At 33.2% G+C, this 16945-nt stretch overlaps 2 protein-coding genes and 1 long non-coding RNA gene across 5 annotated transcripts; 2 read left to right on the top strand and 1 right to left on the bottom strand.

Moving 5' to 3' along the window:
- Positions 1-4746: 4746 nt before the first annotated feature.
- On the top strand, positions 4747-5362 carry LOC132600132 (histone H3.2). The gene has a single exon (XM_060313239.1). It carries the CDS (start codon positions 4802-4804, stop codon positions 5210-5212), a length of 411 nt encoding a protein of 136 aa, XP_060169222.1. The 5' UTR covers positions 4747-4801; the 3' UTR covers positions 5213-5362.
- Positions 5363-7015: 1653 nt separating this feature from the next.
- On the bottom strand, positions 7016-10815 carry LOC132598633 (phosphoribosylamine--glycine ligase). Its single transcript, XM_060311624.1, has 4 exons — positions 10435-10815; positions 9477-9850; positions 8622-9152; positions 7016-7901 (listed from the first exon to the last, which is right to left on the bottom strand). The coding sequence occupies exons 1-4, from the start codon at positions 10655-10657 to the stop codon at positions 7494-7496; spliced, it is 1536 nt and encodes a 511-aa protein (XP_060167607.1). The 5' UTR covers positions 10658-10815; the 3' UTR covers positions 7016-7493.
- A 435-nt stretch (positions 10816-11250) lies between these two features.
- LOC132600131 (uncharacterized) lies at positions 11251-12856 on the top strand. 3 transcript variants are annotated; one of them, XR_009567131.1, is made up of 2 exons: positions 11251-11644; positions 12485-12856. It is a non-coding gene; the product is annotated as an uncharacterized LOC132600131 (long non-coding RNA). The 3 variants fall into 3 exon arrangements; XR_009567129.1 differs by having other exon boundaries at positions 11251-11660; XR_009567130.1 differs by having other exon boundaries at positions 11251-11665.
- Positions 12857-16945: the final 4089 nt, after the last annotated feature.

The following is a 16945-nucleotide window of genomic DNA, read 5'->3' as shown; positions in this document are numbered from 1 at the left end:
CCTCGGAGTCTCTCAATCACTCTCCTCACCATTAGGACAACATAAAAGTAATTTGGAAGCATGTCATGCATGATATCAGTCTCAACTATATCACCAATATGCAATAAACAAGTACAAGTCATATTATTATCCATGGCTCAATAATCAATATTACCCTTACCTTTCATAAGGTGAGTGGGCTAGTATGTGATAAAGATACAACTAGGTGATAATTACATCAAATAACACATAGAATATGGGATGCATGCCTCGCATGAAATCAACCTCAATAATCACCGCAGTTATAGGTTCCATAGATTCATACTAGGAAGTGCAATTCAATATTCAGTTTCTCAGTAATAACCTTCCTCTTCCATATGACCAGTGAGATAACAAGAGAGAGGAAATTATATCAAGTACATGAAATCACAATACAGTGACAAGCTCACATAACAATATCGCAATAATGGCGACGAGCCCACATAACAGTATCACAATAATGGCGACAAGCCCACGTAACAACTGACAATATCAACCTAGATGAAATTTACCTCCACACCATGTCTGAAGACCTATCATGCTTTCCCCGTCAATCACTACTATCTACATACGTTTTGCTAACCGGAGTCTAGACATAAAGTAAGCCGTAACCTACCTTAATGCCGAACAGGCGTCACGAACTTTCACGCCAAAGCTTTTTCCTTCTGAAGTGCTTCCGAACGAACAAGGTCTATCAAATATATAATCTACGTTAGAATACGAATCTAATAACACCCATATTGCTATACCTATATTCGAAATCCAAAAACGCACTCCAAAAAGTGGCCTTAGGCCCACAAAGGCAGATTTGGAATTTTATTGAAAAATAATGTCACCCATTATCTAAGGATCATATAATTCGGGCGACATCTCCTCTAAATAATTCACCCCATGCGAACTCCAAATTAGTTCCAAATCACAACAACAACACCAACAACCTTATGGACATCTAATCCATAAGAACATAGCACCATAACAATCCTCATAATTCCACAAAATCCAATTCATATCTCAACAATTTCATATAAACAACTACAACTTTAAATATCAAGATTCCTTCACTCTTAACACATAATCAATGACAACAACAACAATGTAATAAAATATGTTCCGACAATTTTAGCCATAAATATCTCAAGTACCCCTTTAAATAGTCCACAAACAGCCCATGAACCAACAACAACATTATATACGATTTACGGTATAATTTTCGTGTTTTCTCGTCTCGTGATTTAGTCATGACTTCAGTGAATTTAAATATACTTAGAAGAGGATAATTCTTACCTTATATGCCAAGAAATACTCTTCTTCCACATTACTTCACCTTGAAGAAAGCCCGAATTCAACAACGCGATTAAACGGAAAAACCAGATCGAAGCGGTGCGCAAAATCCATATGTTGTTCTTGATAAAATTTACACCTTGTTATTACTAAGCAATAGATCACGTTGATCCCTTTTCTCTGCAAAATATGGCTGCTGCATATATAACAACATTGCCGCCCCACTAATTCTTTGCAGTGCTCATATCATATTAAGAAAAATACAACAAATTGAATTGTGGCATATTGTTTCCATTTCTCACGAAGAGGTTACTGCCCATATAATGACTCCAAAATACTTTCAACTAATAAAATACCTTCTTATCATTCTTACAATTAGTGGGGTCCATTTATATATGAGATATTTCCGTAAGAATTGAGTCCCACTATTTGGTGCCACCAAAATACATATGAATGCTTAGTCACTAGTCTTTGCCATCATGATGTCGTGGGGCATAAGTGTGCCACTCACCCCATTCATAAATGACTAATTTAATGCCACATTCGGTTAAATGTTTCCACCTAAAGTAGCACATTGCAGCACCTTTGCATATACTACTCTTTCCCTTTCTTAAAAAATAAAAGAACCTTAACTATATTTATTTCTTGGTGGATAGTGGGGTCTACCCACTTATACATTTATAATAGTAAAGTTAAAATTTATATAGGTAAGTGGAAAGGCATGACCTGATATTCACTTAGTGGGCAACTACCTAATATTAATCGATTAATAATTAATATTAGTCTCAGCATTGAAATCAGGCAATATCCCATACATATTAGCCTATTGAAAATTATAGCATATCTCTTTTTGTCTCCCACTAACTCTTAATTAATCAATTACTCAAATAATTAATTATGGGATTGTGCTATTACTCCCAAAATAAAATCATTGTCCAAAATAATCTTTTTACTCAACCATTTTGTTTTATTTAAAAATTATCCACTCCGTCAAATACCATATTTACCCACTTACACCTTATATGTGTGCAAATAATATTTCTATGAATAAACTATTCACACACATTAAATACATATATTCTAAGATTTACTCGTTAATTAAATAACCGAATCACCCGTTATCGCAAGTTATAGACACCAAAATTAGACCATGAAAAGGGTGTTTTAGGGATATTAGGCCTAAAAGTGCTAAACGACCAAATGGGTCGTTACAAATGGGGAGAAGAGGGGGGAGAAAAATGGGAGGGATGAGTTGGAAGTGAATAGTGGGATGAGTATTCTATTTTTTGTGTGTATATATATATATATATATATATATATATATATATATATATATATATATATATATATATAGTTACTAAATGGTATTAATACACAAATATTTGCTATGAGAAGTAATTAAGTTAAACTATAGCTACTAAAAGTCAATACCCACTATATGTTTGTTATATCATGTAGTTATCCCTATTAAAGAGCAGTCCGTATGAAGAACAATCGCGCAAATTAAGTAAGGAATTAATAAGTGGGCCAAGCCCATAATCTTATTAGCATAGTTCTTTAGGGGCAATTTGCAAGATTGTCCTTCGCTAGGGATGATCTTTAATTTTTACCCCTCAAAATGGTGGTCTTTAAATTTTGTCCTTCAGGCAGAAATTCTACCTTAAGGCCCAAATTAGAATTTGCATTGACAGATTTGCAAAATTCTGCCATTGCAATTTTTTTTTTATTGAGCTGGGATTTAAACCCACAACCTCGGGGTGTTAGGCGAAAAACAAAACTTAAAGACCATCAATTTGAAGGGCAAAAATTAAAGACCACCCCAAATGAAGGGCAATCCACGCAAAAAAAAGGTTCTTTAAAGTATATAGTGTGAATTATTATGTGAATAAAAGGTCCCAGTTAGTTTCAATAAAGAGGTGACAAATAAATCTAAGGGTTTTTACTTGGATATGCAAAATTATACAAATATTTGTTCAATTTAGCAATAAAATCTATTTTTCAAAAAGTAGCAAGAGTATTTCACAATAATATACAATCCGGTCAATAAATACAACTTTTTTGTATAAAGTCCAGTCAAAACATACAACTCATATACACCTCGCCTACAATTATGTGGTTGTATGTATTTTATATGTCGTGCATATGCCACTTTATGTCCAGTGATACATTGGACATACAAATAACGTACACTTTTTGAATACAAAAAACATACAACATATTTATACATTGGGATCTGAAAAAAACAATATCATTCTTCTTTCTCTTGAGTTTCAATATGAAAGTCTAATCAAAACCAACTCAAATCTTCACCAAACTTCCACAAAATTGATATATAAACTCCAAATGATATTCGCAACCGTTTGCAGCAACATCTAATTCAAATAAACAACAATTTGGCAAAACCCAAATTTCAAATTCAAAGCTTTAAAACTTGTTAATGGCTGTTAATGGAGCTTTTCTCGGCCGAGTGTGCTTGGTGAGAAAAAGAGAAAATGAGGAAGAGTATGGCCTAAAATGGGAAAGATTGGAGCCTAATCTTTTACGTTTGCTATAATTGATAAAGTGTTATTATATATGTAATTAAATAAAATTACCATGAAAAATAGTAATTAAGTATTAAAAGTTGTACCCATGTAAAAATTTCATAAACCGAATCCAACTTATTAGGTGAAATACCATTGCCAAAACAATAAAAATTAATGAAATATCACTGCCAACATTAAATTGATCCAAATCAAACTACGTACACCCCTAGAAGTACTACCCGGAAAATCTTGAACCTTGACATGAAGATGCCAAATCAAACTACTTACCCCTAGATGTAATTGAATCTGTAATTAGGTATAATTATGCAATTTTGAATTGTTTGTGTGGTTTAGTAATTGCTCGGTCAATAATGACATTGGATGTAATTGAGGGAAGCAATTACACTCTTCAATTCTCAAGGATATAAAAATTGCTATTTGTTGGTAATTCTATGGTGTAATAAGTAAGTGACTTTTCACATTCTATTTTATTCTTATTTTTTAAAAGTATAATTTTTCTTTTACACTCTATTTCTTTCATTTCAAATGGGTAAGAATACTGTTTAAAAATAATTTCGTGTTTACTAGTGTTTTTTCTAGTTATTATTACAAATACTCGTTATTGATTTTTTTTTTTAAACCCATCCATATTCTTTTGTTATTTAAAAAGGAAATAAATAACGAATTTGATTATATTCAGTGAGAAGATATTTCGATTACTCTATATGAAACTATTGGTTAATTTATAAAAGCAGAAGCACATGGATCGCGATCCGTGTCATCTATCTGAAAGCACAACATCGCCGTCCATTTCTACACAATCAAACGGTTCACATTAGCGCCCCCCTAGAATTTTCCACTAAATTTTCAACTTCTCCCTCCACATTCCTCTAATCTTTCTATATATACACAGCTCTCCTCTTCACCGCAATCATCATTAACACACTAGAGTTTAATCTTTTTGTCTGTCAGAAGAAATGGCAAGAACAAAGCAAACAGCACGAAAATCGACAGGAGGAAAGGCACCAAGGAAGCAATTAGCAACAAAAGCCGCAAGGAAATCAGCACCCGCAACAGGAGGAGTGAAGAAGCCTCACCGTTTCCGTCCTGGAACTGTTGCTCTTCGTGAGATCCGTAAGTACCAGAAGAGCACTGAGCTTTTAATCAGAAAGCTACCATTTCAAAGACTTGTAAGAGAAATAGCACAGGATTTCAAGACGGATCTGAGATTCCAGAGCAGTGCTGTGGCTGCACTTCAGGAGGCTGCTGAGGCTTACTTGGTGGGTCTTTTTGAGGACACCAATTTGTGTGCTATTCATGCTAAAAGAGTTACCATTATGCCTAAGGATATTCAATTGGCTAGGCGTATTAGGGGTGAAAGGGCTTGATCATCTTGTTTCGTTCTCTGGGTTAGGGTCGTAATGTTCATAGTGAAAGCTTTGGAAATGAAATCAAACTTCACCTTAAACTCTCCTGTTTAATTTGCATTTCATTTGTTGTTGGTTCAAAGCAATATACTTCTTCTGTCCCAATGTCCCAATTTATTTGTTATTTTTCATTTCTTGATATTCAAATTGTATGAATTTTGATCGACATTTTAAGATGTATTTTTTTTATTAAATTAGTATGAGTAAAATCGCAACTTATACTAATTTTTCATATAGTTTTCAAATATATAAATTTCAATCTTAAAATATTGAGTTAATTTAATACAATTGAGCTACAAAATTTAGATAAATTGATTATCGAAAAGTGAAAAAGTATTCACATAAATTGGAATGGAGGGAGTACTACAATTAATTAAATACACGTGGATCAGAGGCGGATTTAAAGAGGGACATTTCTTGATATTCAAATTGTATGAATTTTGATCGACATTTTAAGATGTATTTTTTTTATTAAATTAGTATGAGTAAAATCGCAACTTATACTAATTTTTCATATAGTTTTCAAATATATAAATTTCAATCTTAAAATATTGAGTTAATTTAATACAATTGAGCTACAAAATTTAGATAAATTGATTATCGAAAAGTGAAAAAGTATTCACATAAATTGGAATGGAGGGAGTACTACAATTAATTAAATACACGTGGATCAGGGGCGGATTTAGATAAATTGATTATCGAAAAGTGAAAAAGTATTCACATAAATTGGAATGGAGGGAGTACTACAATTAATTAAATACACGTGGATGTTCAAAAGCTAATATATGCACATAAATACAAAAAATTTACCCTATATATATATATATATATAGGGTAAATTTTTTGTATTTATGTGCATATATTAGCTTTTGAACATCCTGAATAAAAGTAAAAGACTTTTTTTTTTCGAATCTCTGAATGAAAATACTGCCACTGCGTGGAATTGTAAAATATCAAGTATTCTTGGTTGAAATTTCTGCTATTAGTTTCTGATACTAGTTCAATAAGTACTAAAATGATCAATAATATTCTTACTTACTGTTCACATAGTGCTATCCTTCACAGAATGTTAGTATTTAGTTTTGACTTGCTAGCCATAGTACGTAAGTACACGCAATTCTTGAATTGTCCTAGTAATATGTAGAAATTATGAAAAACTTGTACATTTGATTTCCAGTTTACCTATATGAGCATAGAGCATAAAGTGCTTGATCCACCATAACTTGGTTTTCTAGCTATTTATACATGCTAAAAAGTCTTTCTTTCCTCTCACATGCCTCAGGTACCTGGACTTACTAGCTACTGAGATCACAAAATTGTCCCATTTTCTTCCTAATAAGGATCACGTGCACTGTTGTGGGAAGAGATTGATAGTGTTTCCTCGAAAAATTTAAAATTTAATCTAAAATCAGATTAGACGCCAATTTTAAGCCTTGTGGATAGATAGCGTATGGCCAAGTCCAAGTCCATGTTGAGGGTCTCCAAGAAAACTAAGCTACAATATAGCACCCTTGGCGTGCAAGAGAAAAAGCGACTTGCGTGGTCAAACATGTTGATCTGCTAAACCATAATTTAGTCTCATCATTTGACAAGAACTAAGCACCATTATACAAAATACGATAACCAGAATTGTCAAAATGCAATTTCGAAGGCGCCACCACCTTTAAACAAAGGCAGTAAAAGAACTTATTTACGCCACTATTCTGCTGTATTTTTCATACAATGAGAACTGAAGAAAGATGAGCACTTCTCTCAACTTTGGAGGAACCAAAAATAAAGAAAATGTTGAAGTAAATTATTCCGCCATGCTTTTTCATACGATGAGCAACAAATTGCTTTCGTTGAAGATATGGATAAGATACAACGAACAAGGGTCGCTAAAGGAACTACACCAGCAAATACGAGCTCATAATCAGAGCATTTCATTTAAAACTGCAAGGGGAATAAGAAGAAAAGATTTAGGATACAACAGCTTCTTTTTTAGTTTTATCAGCAGCTTTCACAATATAGAATCACCTTGTTAAAGAGTTCTACTGTCAATTCAGGGCTTTCTTTCTATTCCTGGACCCTTTCCTCACATCTAATATTGCATGGTTCTCGAAAGAGCCATGTCATGCTTCAGTCCCCATAAACACCATGCCAGATGAGTACCCCGATAGAGTCAATGCCGAGCTGAAAACCATATCATGCTACAAAATGTTATTACGACCCCAATGAAACGTATGATTGCAGGAGATCGCCCTTAGGAATATTGTTTTTGAGGTAGTGCTCTCCAACCAATATCTCGTCTATAAAAACCTCCAGGCCAACTAATTTGTTCAACGGCTTGATAAGCTCTATCCCGAGCCTCTTCAAGATCCTTTCCTTTTGCTGTGATTCCAAGAACACGTCCCCCAGTAGCAATGAAATTTCCATCCGCATCAAAAGCAGTTCCAGCATGGAATACTTTAACCGACGGAGCAACTTGCTCTGCTTCCTCAAGCTTATCAATGATTGTTCCTTTCTGGTAACTGCCAGGATACCCTTTACTTGCCATTACAACCACCATGGCTGACCCAGGGGACCAGTCCAAAGACACCCCATCTAGCTTCCCACGACAAGCTGCCAGCAAAATTTCGACCAAATCAGACTCTAACCGGACCATCAACACCTGCAAAGCATAAGAAAAAAGAGTTCAAAACTATTTTGTGGGGTAGAGTAATTACACTGAGCACAATGAGATGCAACTAAATAGGAAAAATGAGGATCATAGTGAGCTAATTCTATAATTTAAGATTTGTCTTAGGAAAAAACATATAGTTTTAAGGGAGTATAATAGCTTCCACTCTTCAATAAAAACGTGATGAAGCAGCACTGGAGAGGTGTTCTAATGGGACAATAGTGGAGTAACTTGTCATCCAAAATAAGAATGCCAAAAGACTATGAGTCATATAACAGATCAGATATTTCAAGTTCATAACTAAAAGAGACCACCCACTTACTTAGCAATAACACCTCCAATTATCCACCTCCTGAACCAATCAGTTCTCTACACAAATGATTTTGTACCAATTTAACAATTTTCTTTGCTTGTAGAACACAATGGTAATAACTCTTTTTCACCCTAAAAAAAAAAGGGTATATGCTACTCTTAGAATGCATCTATTGCTGCTGAAAGACTAACATCTAGTCTACTTAGCAAATACCAAATCATGTAATCAATAGAAAGCAAGCATGTTTCACACAACATATTCATCATATACCAAAGTGAAGTAGCAAAGGGTCCGATGCTTTCCTAAGCATAATTTAAAATAACAATGTATGGTACTGACACAACTTTCAATACGAAAATAACAAGTTCTATTGCAACTGGCAAGCAAATCCAACTAACCTGACATTCTGGATCTCCAAAGCGTACATTGTACTCAATTAACTTCGGCAAACCAGATTTCTTCTCGATCATGAGCCCAGCATACAGAACCCCAACAAATTTGCAGCCTTCTTCAGCCATTCCCTTCACCGTAGGGAAAATTATAGACTCCATGACCACTGATTGGAGTTCTTTTGTCAAGACAGGAGCCGGAGAATATGCCCCCATCCCACCAGTATTTGGTCCTGTATCGCCATCGCCAACACGTTTGTGGTCTTGAGCAGATTCCAGAGGTACGGCATGCTCACCATCTACTAGAGCAAAAAACGATGCTTCCTCTCCTTCCAGATATTCCTCTATAATGACTCGAGAACCAGCAGAACCAAAATCATTGTCTACAAGCATAGAATCAACAGCCTCATATGCTTGCTCCAATGTCATGGCAACAATCACTCCTTTACCAGCAGCCAATCCATCCGCTTTAACCACAATTGGAGCACCTTCCTTTTTGATGTACTCTTTTGCAGCAGATGGGTCTGTAAATGCTTGATACTGCAAAAATATTCACCGCAGATGAAGTCAAGAGATGAAATGAACCAAGTACAGTCAGACCTCTCTATAACAGCCACTGTATATAATAACATTTCATTATGAAAGTCAAATCTTTTTCAGAACCGATTTTTTATAATAAATTCTACCCCTCTATAACAGTTTTTTAGCAATAACAACATCCATCTTTATAAATTATAATCATACACTCTTTGTAAAAACAATTCTCTACAACAACTGTTTTTTTTGTAATATAACAACATAACATTACGTTTTGTTTAACAAAAAACAAGTAAATGTAGATGAAACTGGAGAGAGAGCGCGGACCTTTGCAGTTGGAATTCCATATTTGTCACATAAGCTCTTCATGAAGTTCTTAGAACCTTCTAAAGCAGCTGCTTCTGAAGAGGGTCCAAAGGTAGGAATTCCTTCCTTAACAAGGTCATTAGCAAGACCTGCAACAAGCGGAGCCTCTGGTCCAATCAAAACCAGCCCAACTCCCCATTTACGACAGAAAGCGATCACAGCTGAACTATCTAAAACATCAAGGTCCGATATGCAAGTCGCGTCACCTGAGCTGGAAATTCCAGCATTACCAGGTGCACAGAAAATAGCATCACAAGAAGGGGATCGCCTCAGCGCATGACAGAGCGCATGCTCTCTCCCTCCTCCTCCAATTACCAAGACAACCACCCTTTCCTCTACAATATCAATTAGAATGTATCAATAAATAATGCTAAAAATTATAAGGAATTCCACACCATATCACAGATCAAGGTTGCTAATTATGCTATTTAAATAGCTAGCATTTGCCAGATAAATGAAAACCCAAAAAAAGGTACTTTATTATAAAAAGAAAGGTTTTTTTTTTTTTTTTTTGCAATACCAAGCTATTGAATAACAATCATAATTCCTCTTCTTCTTTTTTTTCACTCTAAAGAAAAGGGAAAATCAAAATTCAAGAAAAGAAGCAGGTATTAACATATCCATTCAATGTAAAGAAAATAGAATCACTTCAGAATAGGCAGAATAACTGAGATTCTGGAATTCCCAAGACATATAGTAAATGCTAAAAATTTACCCAAACAAAGTACCAACATAGATTTCCAGCAGAAATAAACCAAAGAAGCAAAGCAAAGCAAGTAAAGATAGCTGCTTTAAGGGATAAAACCGAAAAGAATTAAAAAAGCAACACACCCAATTTCTCAATTTTTCCTATTCTTACAAACACATTGAAAAAAAAAAAAAAAAACTGGAAAGACAAAAATGGAGTAGTGGTTCTTACTGGGGTTGTCATTATCCACTGGAAGACTGTTAAAAACAGTGGCAAAAGATTTGTAAGTATGAAAACCACGACAAGAACTAGGACTAACTCGAAGATTGAAACAATCCCAGTTGGAAGAACAATATTGTTGTTTTGCTGAGAATAGCCTAGCTGAATGGTTTTGGCAATTGGTTACAAACTTCAATGAAGAAGCAGCACCAATATTGAGTGACATACATGCCATTTTCTTCTTCTTTTCCTTGTACCAATTCACCTACTTCACTTCACCAAATATAAGAAGAAGAAGAAGAAGAAGAAGAAGACGGAGGAAGGAGAGTGGTTTAGGTTTCAGTTTTAGCAAACGGATATTTTTGATACTTATATTTGGGGTTTTAGCATTAAGCCCATTTTTGTAAAGTGACGGCCGAATCAAATGGCTTTTGGGCAATGCTCACCAGAACTAAGTAGGCGTTTGGCCATAGAAAAAAAAAAATTCAACTGTTTTTTGAAATTTTGGAGTTAGAGTCAGAGTTGGGGTTGTGTTTGGCCGTAGTTTTTTAAATTATATTTTTTTTATTGAAATGTACTTGTATTGTTTGTGGAAAAATTTGAAAAAAAGTTTTCAAACTCCAAATAAGTTGTATTTGGAATTTTCATGACCAAACACTAATTTTTGAAAAAAGTGGAAAAAAAAAACGAATAATTCTTATGGCCAAACGGATCCTAAAACTAAGGTAACTATTTCCTACAGTAAAATATAACTTCATTTATTAAAGGGAGAAAAACATATATATACATAGATAGAGGACGTATTTACAAAACATAACGATACTTTTAAATTTGCCAAACCTAACATTAGAAAACTTACAAAACCTATACAAAATATCAAATACAGTAAAAGAAAAAAAGTCACTATTTAGTAAAGCAAAAGCCATAAATCACGTAACCGTTCAGTATTCCCTCTCCTCATAATATCTCCTTGCAATTTTCTCTCCCCATTTTCATCCACGATTCATGGAAGTTTGAGATTGAATCCATTAAGCGGCAGATTCTCCACATCACGATTGGAACATGATTTCAGTTTCCTTCTTCATTAAAATCTTTTTAATTTCAAAAGCTCCTCTCTCTACACCACTGTTTGAAGATGCAATTTTCATTCAATTTTTTATCCTTCACTCAACTTCAACCACATATTCATCTTCATCAACCCACAAATTACCCATTGCTAAGGGTATCTCCCCTTTTCAGTTTAGTAAGAGTCAACTTTCCACAGTAGTCTAGTTTATTTGTGTTTTGGATTCCATTTATTATGCAAAAAAAAAAAAAAAATGACTAAAAAAAACTCTCTCTTAACTTCACCCATGATTTCGTTCAGTTCTTATTTTAAGTTTTTTTCAAGAAGTTAAAAATAGAAGAACCAAATTCGAAAAAAACTTCATTGTCAGCCATTAAAAGAGATCGAAGCTCAAGTTTGAAAAATCGATTTGTCACAAATGAATTTCATTTTGAGTGGGTGATATGTCAAAAGAACTGGAAGGTCGAAGGGAGTCCGGATCTAAATTTTGAGGCTATTTGGGTAAAATTTGAGCTAGTTTTGACTGATTTTCAGTCCTAGTTCTTGTGTATTAAATTGTGTTAATTGTCTAGTTAATTTATGTGTGTGAAATATGTATGGATATTGTATATATCCTCATAAAGGTCACCTAAAATCTTTATCGAGAAATTGTGTCATATTTTTAAAGTTTAACCTGAATGCATATATTTGTATAACATGTGTATGTAAGCATGTAGTAGACTTCTTCCGCCTTTTTTGTCAAATAATTATAGATTGTATGTATTGTGTATGGGTGTAAGATTGTTTGTCTATACACTTCTTCTCTCTTTCTTTCAAATGTATGTAAACTATATGTTATATGTATATATATTGCATGTTCTGTGTTTTATTTATGAATTACTCATCCATCTATTGTTCTCCGTATAATATTGTTGATTACAAGTATTTAAGAGAGACAACAATACCAATAGACCAAAATCTGATATTCGATTGTTGGTTATATGATACTATAATTAGGGCATGGAGATTTACTAGTGAGAAACCGTGAAGATTTGGATTGTATAATCAAGAAGATAAGGGAGAAGAAGAGATTGCCAAGATCAGTCGAAAAGTTGCTGAAGAAGACATGGATATTCAAGATCACATGTTCACGCCATAGCAATATACTACTTTCATTTAGATTCCATACAACTGTATCATAAGTGTATTACTTATGTGTTCAAATCAAACGCTTACTGGCGTAACAATAGTGGTAAAAAATCTCACATGTATCACTTGTATGTAATATGTATATAATGTGTATAATATAAAGGTGATCGAGGTAAATATTCTATCAAAGTTGTATTATAATTGTATGTTGAGTTGTATGAAATTTGTATTTTAAGTTTATATGTCTTTGTAGTTCTATTAAATTTGTATGGATATTATATGAAAGTTGTAAACAATGTTGTTGTAATTGTATTTAATCTCCAGAAACCAACATGATCATTATGCAACATTTATATAGTTATATACATATTTCATACAGAACTTAGCCTAGCAAATTGTCCCTTGCTTTGCAACATTTGTAGCATAGTCTTCTTGACCTCAAAATTTGCTGCTCCCACTGGTTGAACATGCAATAACATTATTCGACACGTTCATCATGGGATGCGCCCACTCTTGCAAAGTACGTGCATTTACTTGTGCCATTGGATTCTTAATTTTCTCATGTCAACCTTTGAGCAACACTCATAGAACCATACTTGCAAAGCAAGTGGAAAGCCCCCAACCATATAATATGATGGATCACCAATCAACTTGTGACTAACAAAACCAAGTGTTTCTTTAAAACAACCATTTCTCCAAGAATAGCGCCTTTATTCACCACCCTTAACTAAGCCAAAGTGCAACTTAGATACATAAGCTTTCGAAGTCTCAGTTGAGAATAGGAATGTGCTAATAAAATACAGAATGGCGATTTTGACAAGATCATCATCCCCCACACTAGTTTTTCCTTCAAAAATCCTCATCAACTCACTCTTTGCTTCTCTTTTTTGATTGGGGAAAGTAACTATTCATTAATCGGTTTGGTGAATTAGGGTCCGAGACGAAATCACTCAGCATGCCGCATTTCAAACCACTGATAATGAAAAACTCTCTTATGCCAAAATAGAGCTCCTTCCCATTCAACATGACGATAAACATATCGTCCCTATCGTTTTTGGTCTCCACATACATCAAGCTGCGAATGAGCTGTGGGTGAACCTTGATATTCGGTAAATCAAGAAAATATCCAAATGAAGAATCCCTAAACATCTGCAAGTGCTTTCCCTTAAGTCGACCCTTTATATTATCAATAGCTTTGATGTTGGTGTAACAACAAAACCGAATTGGTTTCTTCTTCACCTGAATATGTAATAAATAACAAATTTTTTATTATTACTATACAAGTTCAAGAGCAAGATTCATACACAAATAATACGAACCTACTTATAAATAGAAAACTACCATTTTCTATAAAAATTCATACAAAATAATTTGACAATATTTAGAGGAACCCTTAAGGTTGAAAGGCTTGTTTACCATCTTCAGTTGATGGAATCCAATAACTTTATGGGATACATAATAGTGGTTAAACTAAGACTAAAAGAAGCAATTACAATTAATTGAAAGATATACATTTCATACATTAAGTATTCAAGGACATCATATTGTTGAAACAACCCTGCTCTCATAAAGTAAATAAAGAGGATATATATTAACCACATATGAACAAATAATAAAAATATACATGAAATATGGCTTAGGTTTATGTATTAAAATATACCAAAATTATACAAAATTCATACCCAAAATATTAACAAAACTTCTTGTTCCATTAAGCAACTGTAAGTAAAAGCTGTCAAAATGAATATCTTAATTATGGATGTGCTGGTAACACATTCACACCCCTAACAACTTTGACTATTTAATTAGCAATTTGAGTTTTTTCAAAGAGGGCTATTTCTCAAAATTACATCTTATATGACAAACGTATCAAAATTTGGAAGTCAAAATCCACAAAAAATCATGTCTTTTCTCAACATTAAGCACAATATTATGTTTTTTCTCAACAGTAAGCACAAAATAATAAACCCAAGAATAAAATGAAACATACCATTTTCTAAACAAAATCCATACCCAAATTATACAATATTCATACCCAAATAATAAAACCAACAATAAAAATGAAAACATACCATTTTCTATACAAAATTCATACCCAAAAGTAAAAATGAAAATACTAAAAAAATACCGAAATTATACAATATTCATCCCCAAAATAAGAAACCCAAAAATAAAAATGAAACATACCATTGTCATACACTTTTTATTCATACTCAAATAATATTCATTCCCAAAATAATAAACCCAAAAATAAAAATGAAAGATACCATTTTCTATACAAAATTCATACCAATCATTTTGACCATAAAACAACAATTGAAAAATAAATACTTGTTTTATACCTTCAATTTTGATTGGTCATGCGTCCCCTTTGATGTTTCACCTTTGTTAACCTTTTTTTTTAACAACAATAGGAGCCTCAATTTTGTCAAAACCTTTTGCTATTTCCACACTGTCAACCCTGTTTTTCTTAGCAGTAGGACAACCAAATTCGCCTTCAAAATCAGAATCGTAGACTATTTCTTTGGAATTTGCACGCAAAATTTCTTTCCCCTTACTTTTAGCATGATTTCGGGAAGGCATTTTTTGATGAACTACTGTAACAATAGGTGATTTTCCACCTTCCTTAACAGGACTTTGAGTGTATGCACGCAAATTAAAGTCGGGGATCGGCCCTATTTTTGGGCTACATGAGGCAAATAGCCTGTTGCTTTTACGAGTAGGAGACTCCATTGAAGTTTTTTTACTCATTGCTTCAACAGTAAAGATGAACAAGAAAAAAAATGGAGATTGGGGAGGATTTTCTAGTAGCCAAGAAACATCAGAAAATAATTGTTTGTCATGAATATGAAAATGCTTGTTATTAGGAAAAAATATAAAGTTTGGGTTTGAGTACGATTCTGTTACAGAGGAGAAGTTAGAGAGATTGAAAATAAGAGGGAACTAGAAAGAGAAAAAATCTTTTTGATGCTGATGATGGGAAGAGAGAGAAAGAGTACAGGAGTGAGAAAAACACATTAATCCCAAATCTGATACGTTTAGTAATTAAATTATTATATTTTGTAAATAAGAAAAAATATCCTTATGTTTTGTAATTTATAGTCTTAAGTAGTATTATTAGGACATTTTCCCTTTATTAAGAGGGGTGTAGGGTCCATAATAGACAAGTAAAAGCAAAGTGAACAGAGGGAGTAAGTGTATTACCCAAAAAAAAATAAAAAATCCTAGTTTGCATTTCCAATTTAGGGTTTTGCTTATTACGCAGAGAAAATCGTATAACATTTTTTTTCAATTAATATTATTTATTTAAAAATTATGTCTCACAAATTGTATAATAAATCTTTAAAGATTAGAGAAAACGTGAAAGAAATAGAATTTATCCACGGTCATGTTTCTAGAGTTGGAGTTGTACTAAAATTTAGAAGTTAAAAGGCTTTTTTCCTTTTGGAAATTGCTGGAACCAAAACCTAAAAGAGAAATAAAAGCTGAAGAAAATATTATGTAAGAACTCCTCCATCACAATTTTTTTTTTTTGAGGGATTACTCTGTGATAGAAGAAAAAGAAAGAAAAGAACTAGTAAAATATAAAGTAGAACTAGTAGTATAATAAAACTTTATACATCTATCTGTTCCAGAATTCCATCTTTACAGCTTTGCTTCTACTCCTTAATTACATGAAAATCCTTCTAACTTGGCATTACTTATTTGTTGATGTGCAAATTTTCGAAGTATAACGTAGTAAGCGTTTATTATAAATATAAGTACCGCAATTTTAAGTCTTTTATGTGGAGCTTCCCCGTAGTCAAGTGAAATTAAGAACTCTTTTAACGTTGAAATGCATCGGTTGGACCTCATCTCTAACCTGATATATTCATTATGTAATTAAAACAATTTATTTTGGTTGTCCTCTTCGTTTTAATAAAAGTGTGTCCGAAGTAGAATGTGTAGTGAAAAGAAAGAATTGTTTGGTAAACAATAATGCTTATAAGAGATTTATAAGAAAAAAATTGTCTATTGGGATTGGTTAATAAATTTTTATACTTCAACAGGACGAATACATGAATTATTTCAAAGAGAAGACTGGCAGTATCAGCGTATAATTTAACGGTAAGCTGTAATTTGCTTGATTTCTAAGATCACAAAGTAGTAACTAACGTATTCCCACGTCATAGGAATGTAATTTGCAAGTCAATAAAATTATTATAGTCTGGTAGCACTAGTGAAATCTCTGACACAATATGTGTGAGTTCAATTTTCATTGATTCATATCCCCAAAACCTACCTCATCCCCAATCTTATAAAAAAGAATCTGAAAGTAAAATTTTGAAC

Source organism: Lycium barbarum, chromosome 6, assembly GCF_019175385.1.
Source record: "Lycium barbarum isolate Lr01 chromosome 6, ASM1917538v2, whole genome shotgun sequence".
Taxonomy (NCBI): domain Eukaryota; kingdom Viridiplantae; phylum Streptophyta; class Magnoliopsida; order Solanales; family Solanaceae; genus Lycium; species Lycium barbarum.
The sequence above is the reverse complement of the archived record's forward strand: the minus strand, read 5'-3'. Positions and strand labels throughout refer to the sequence as shown.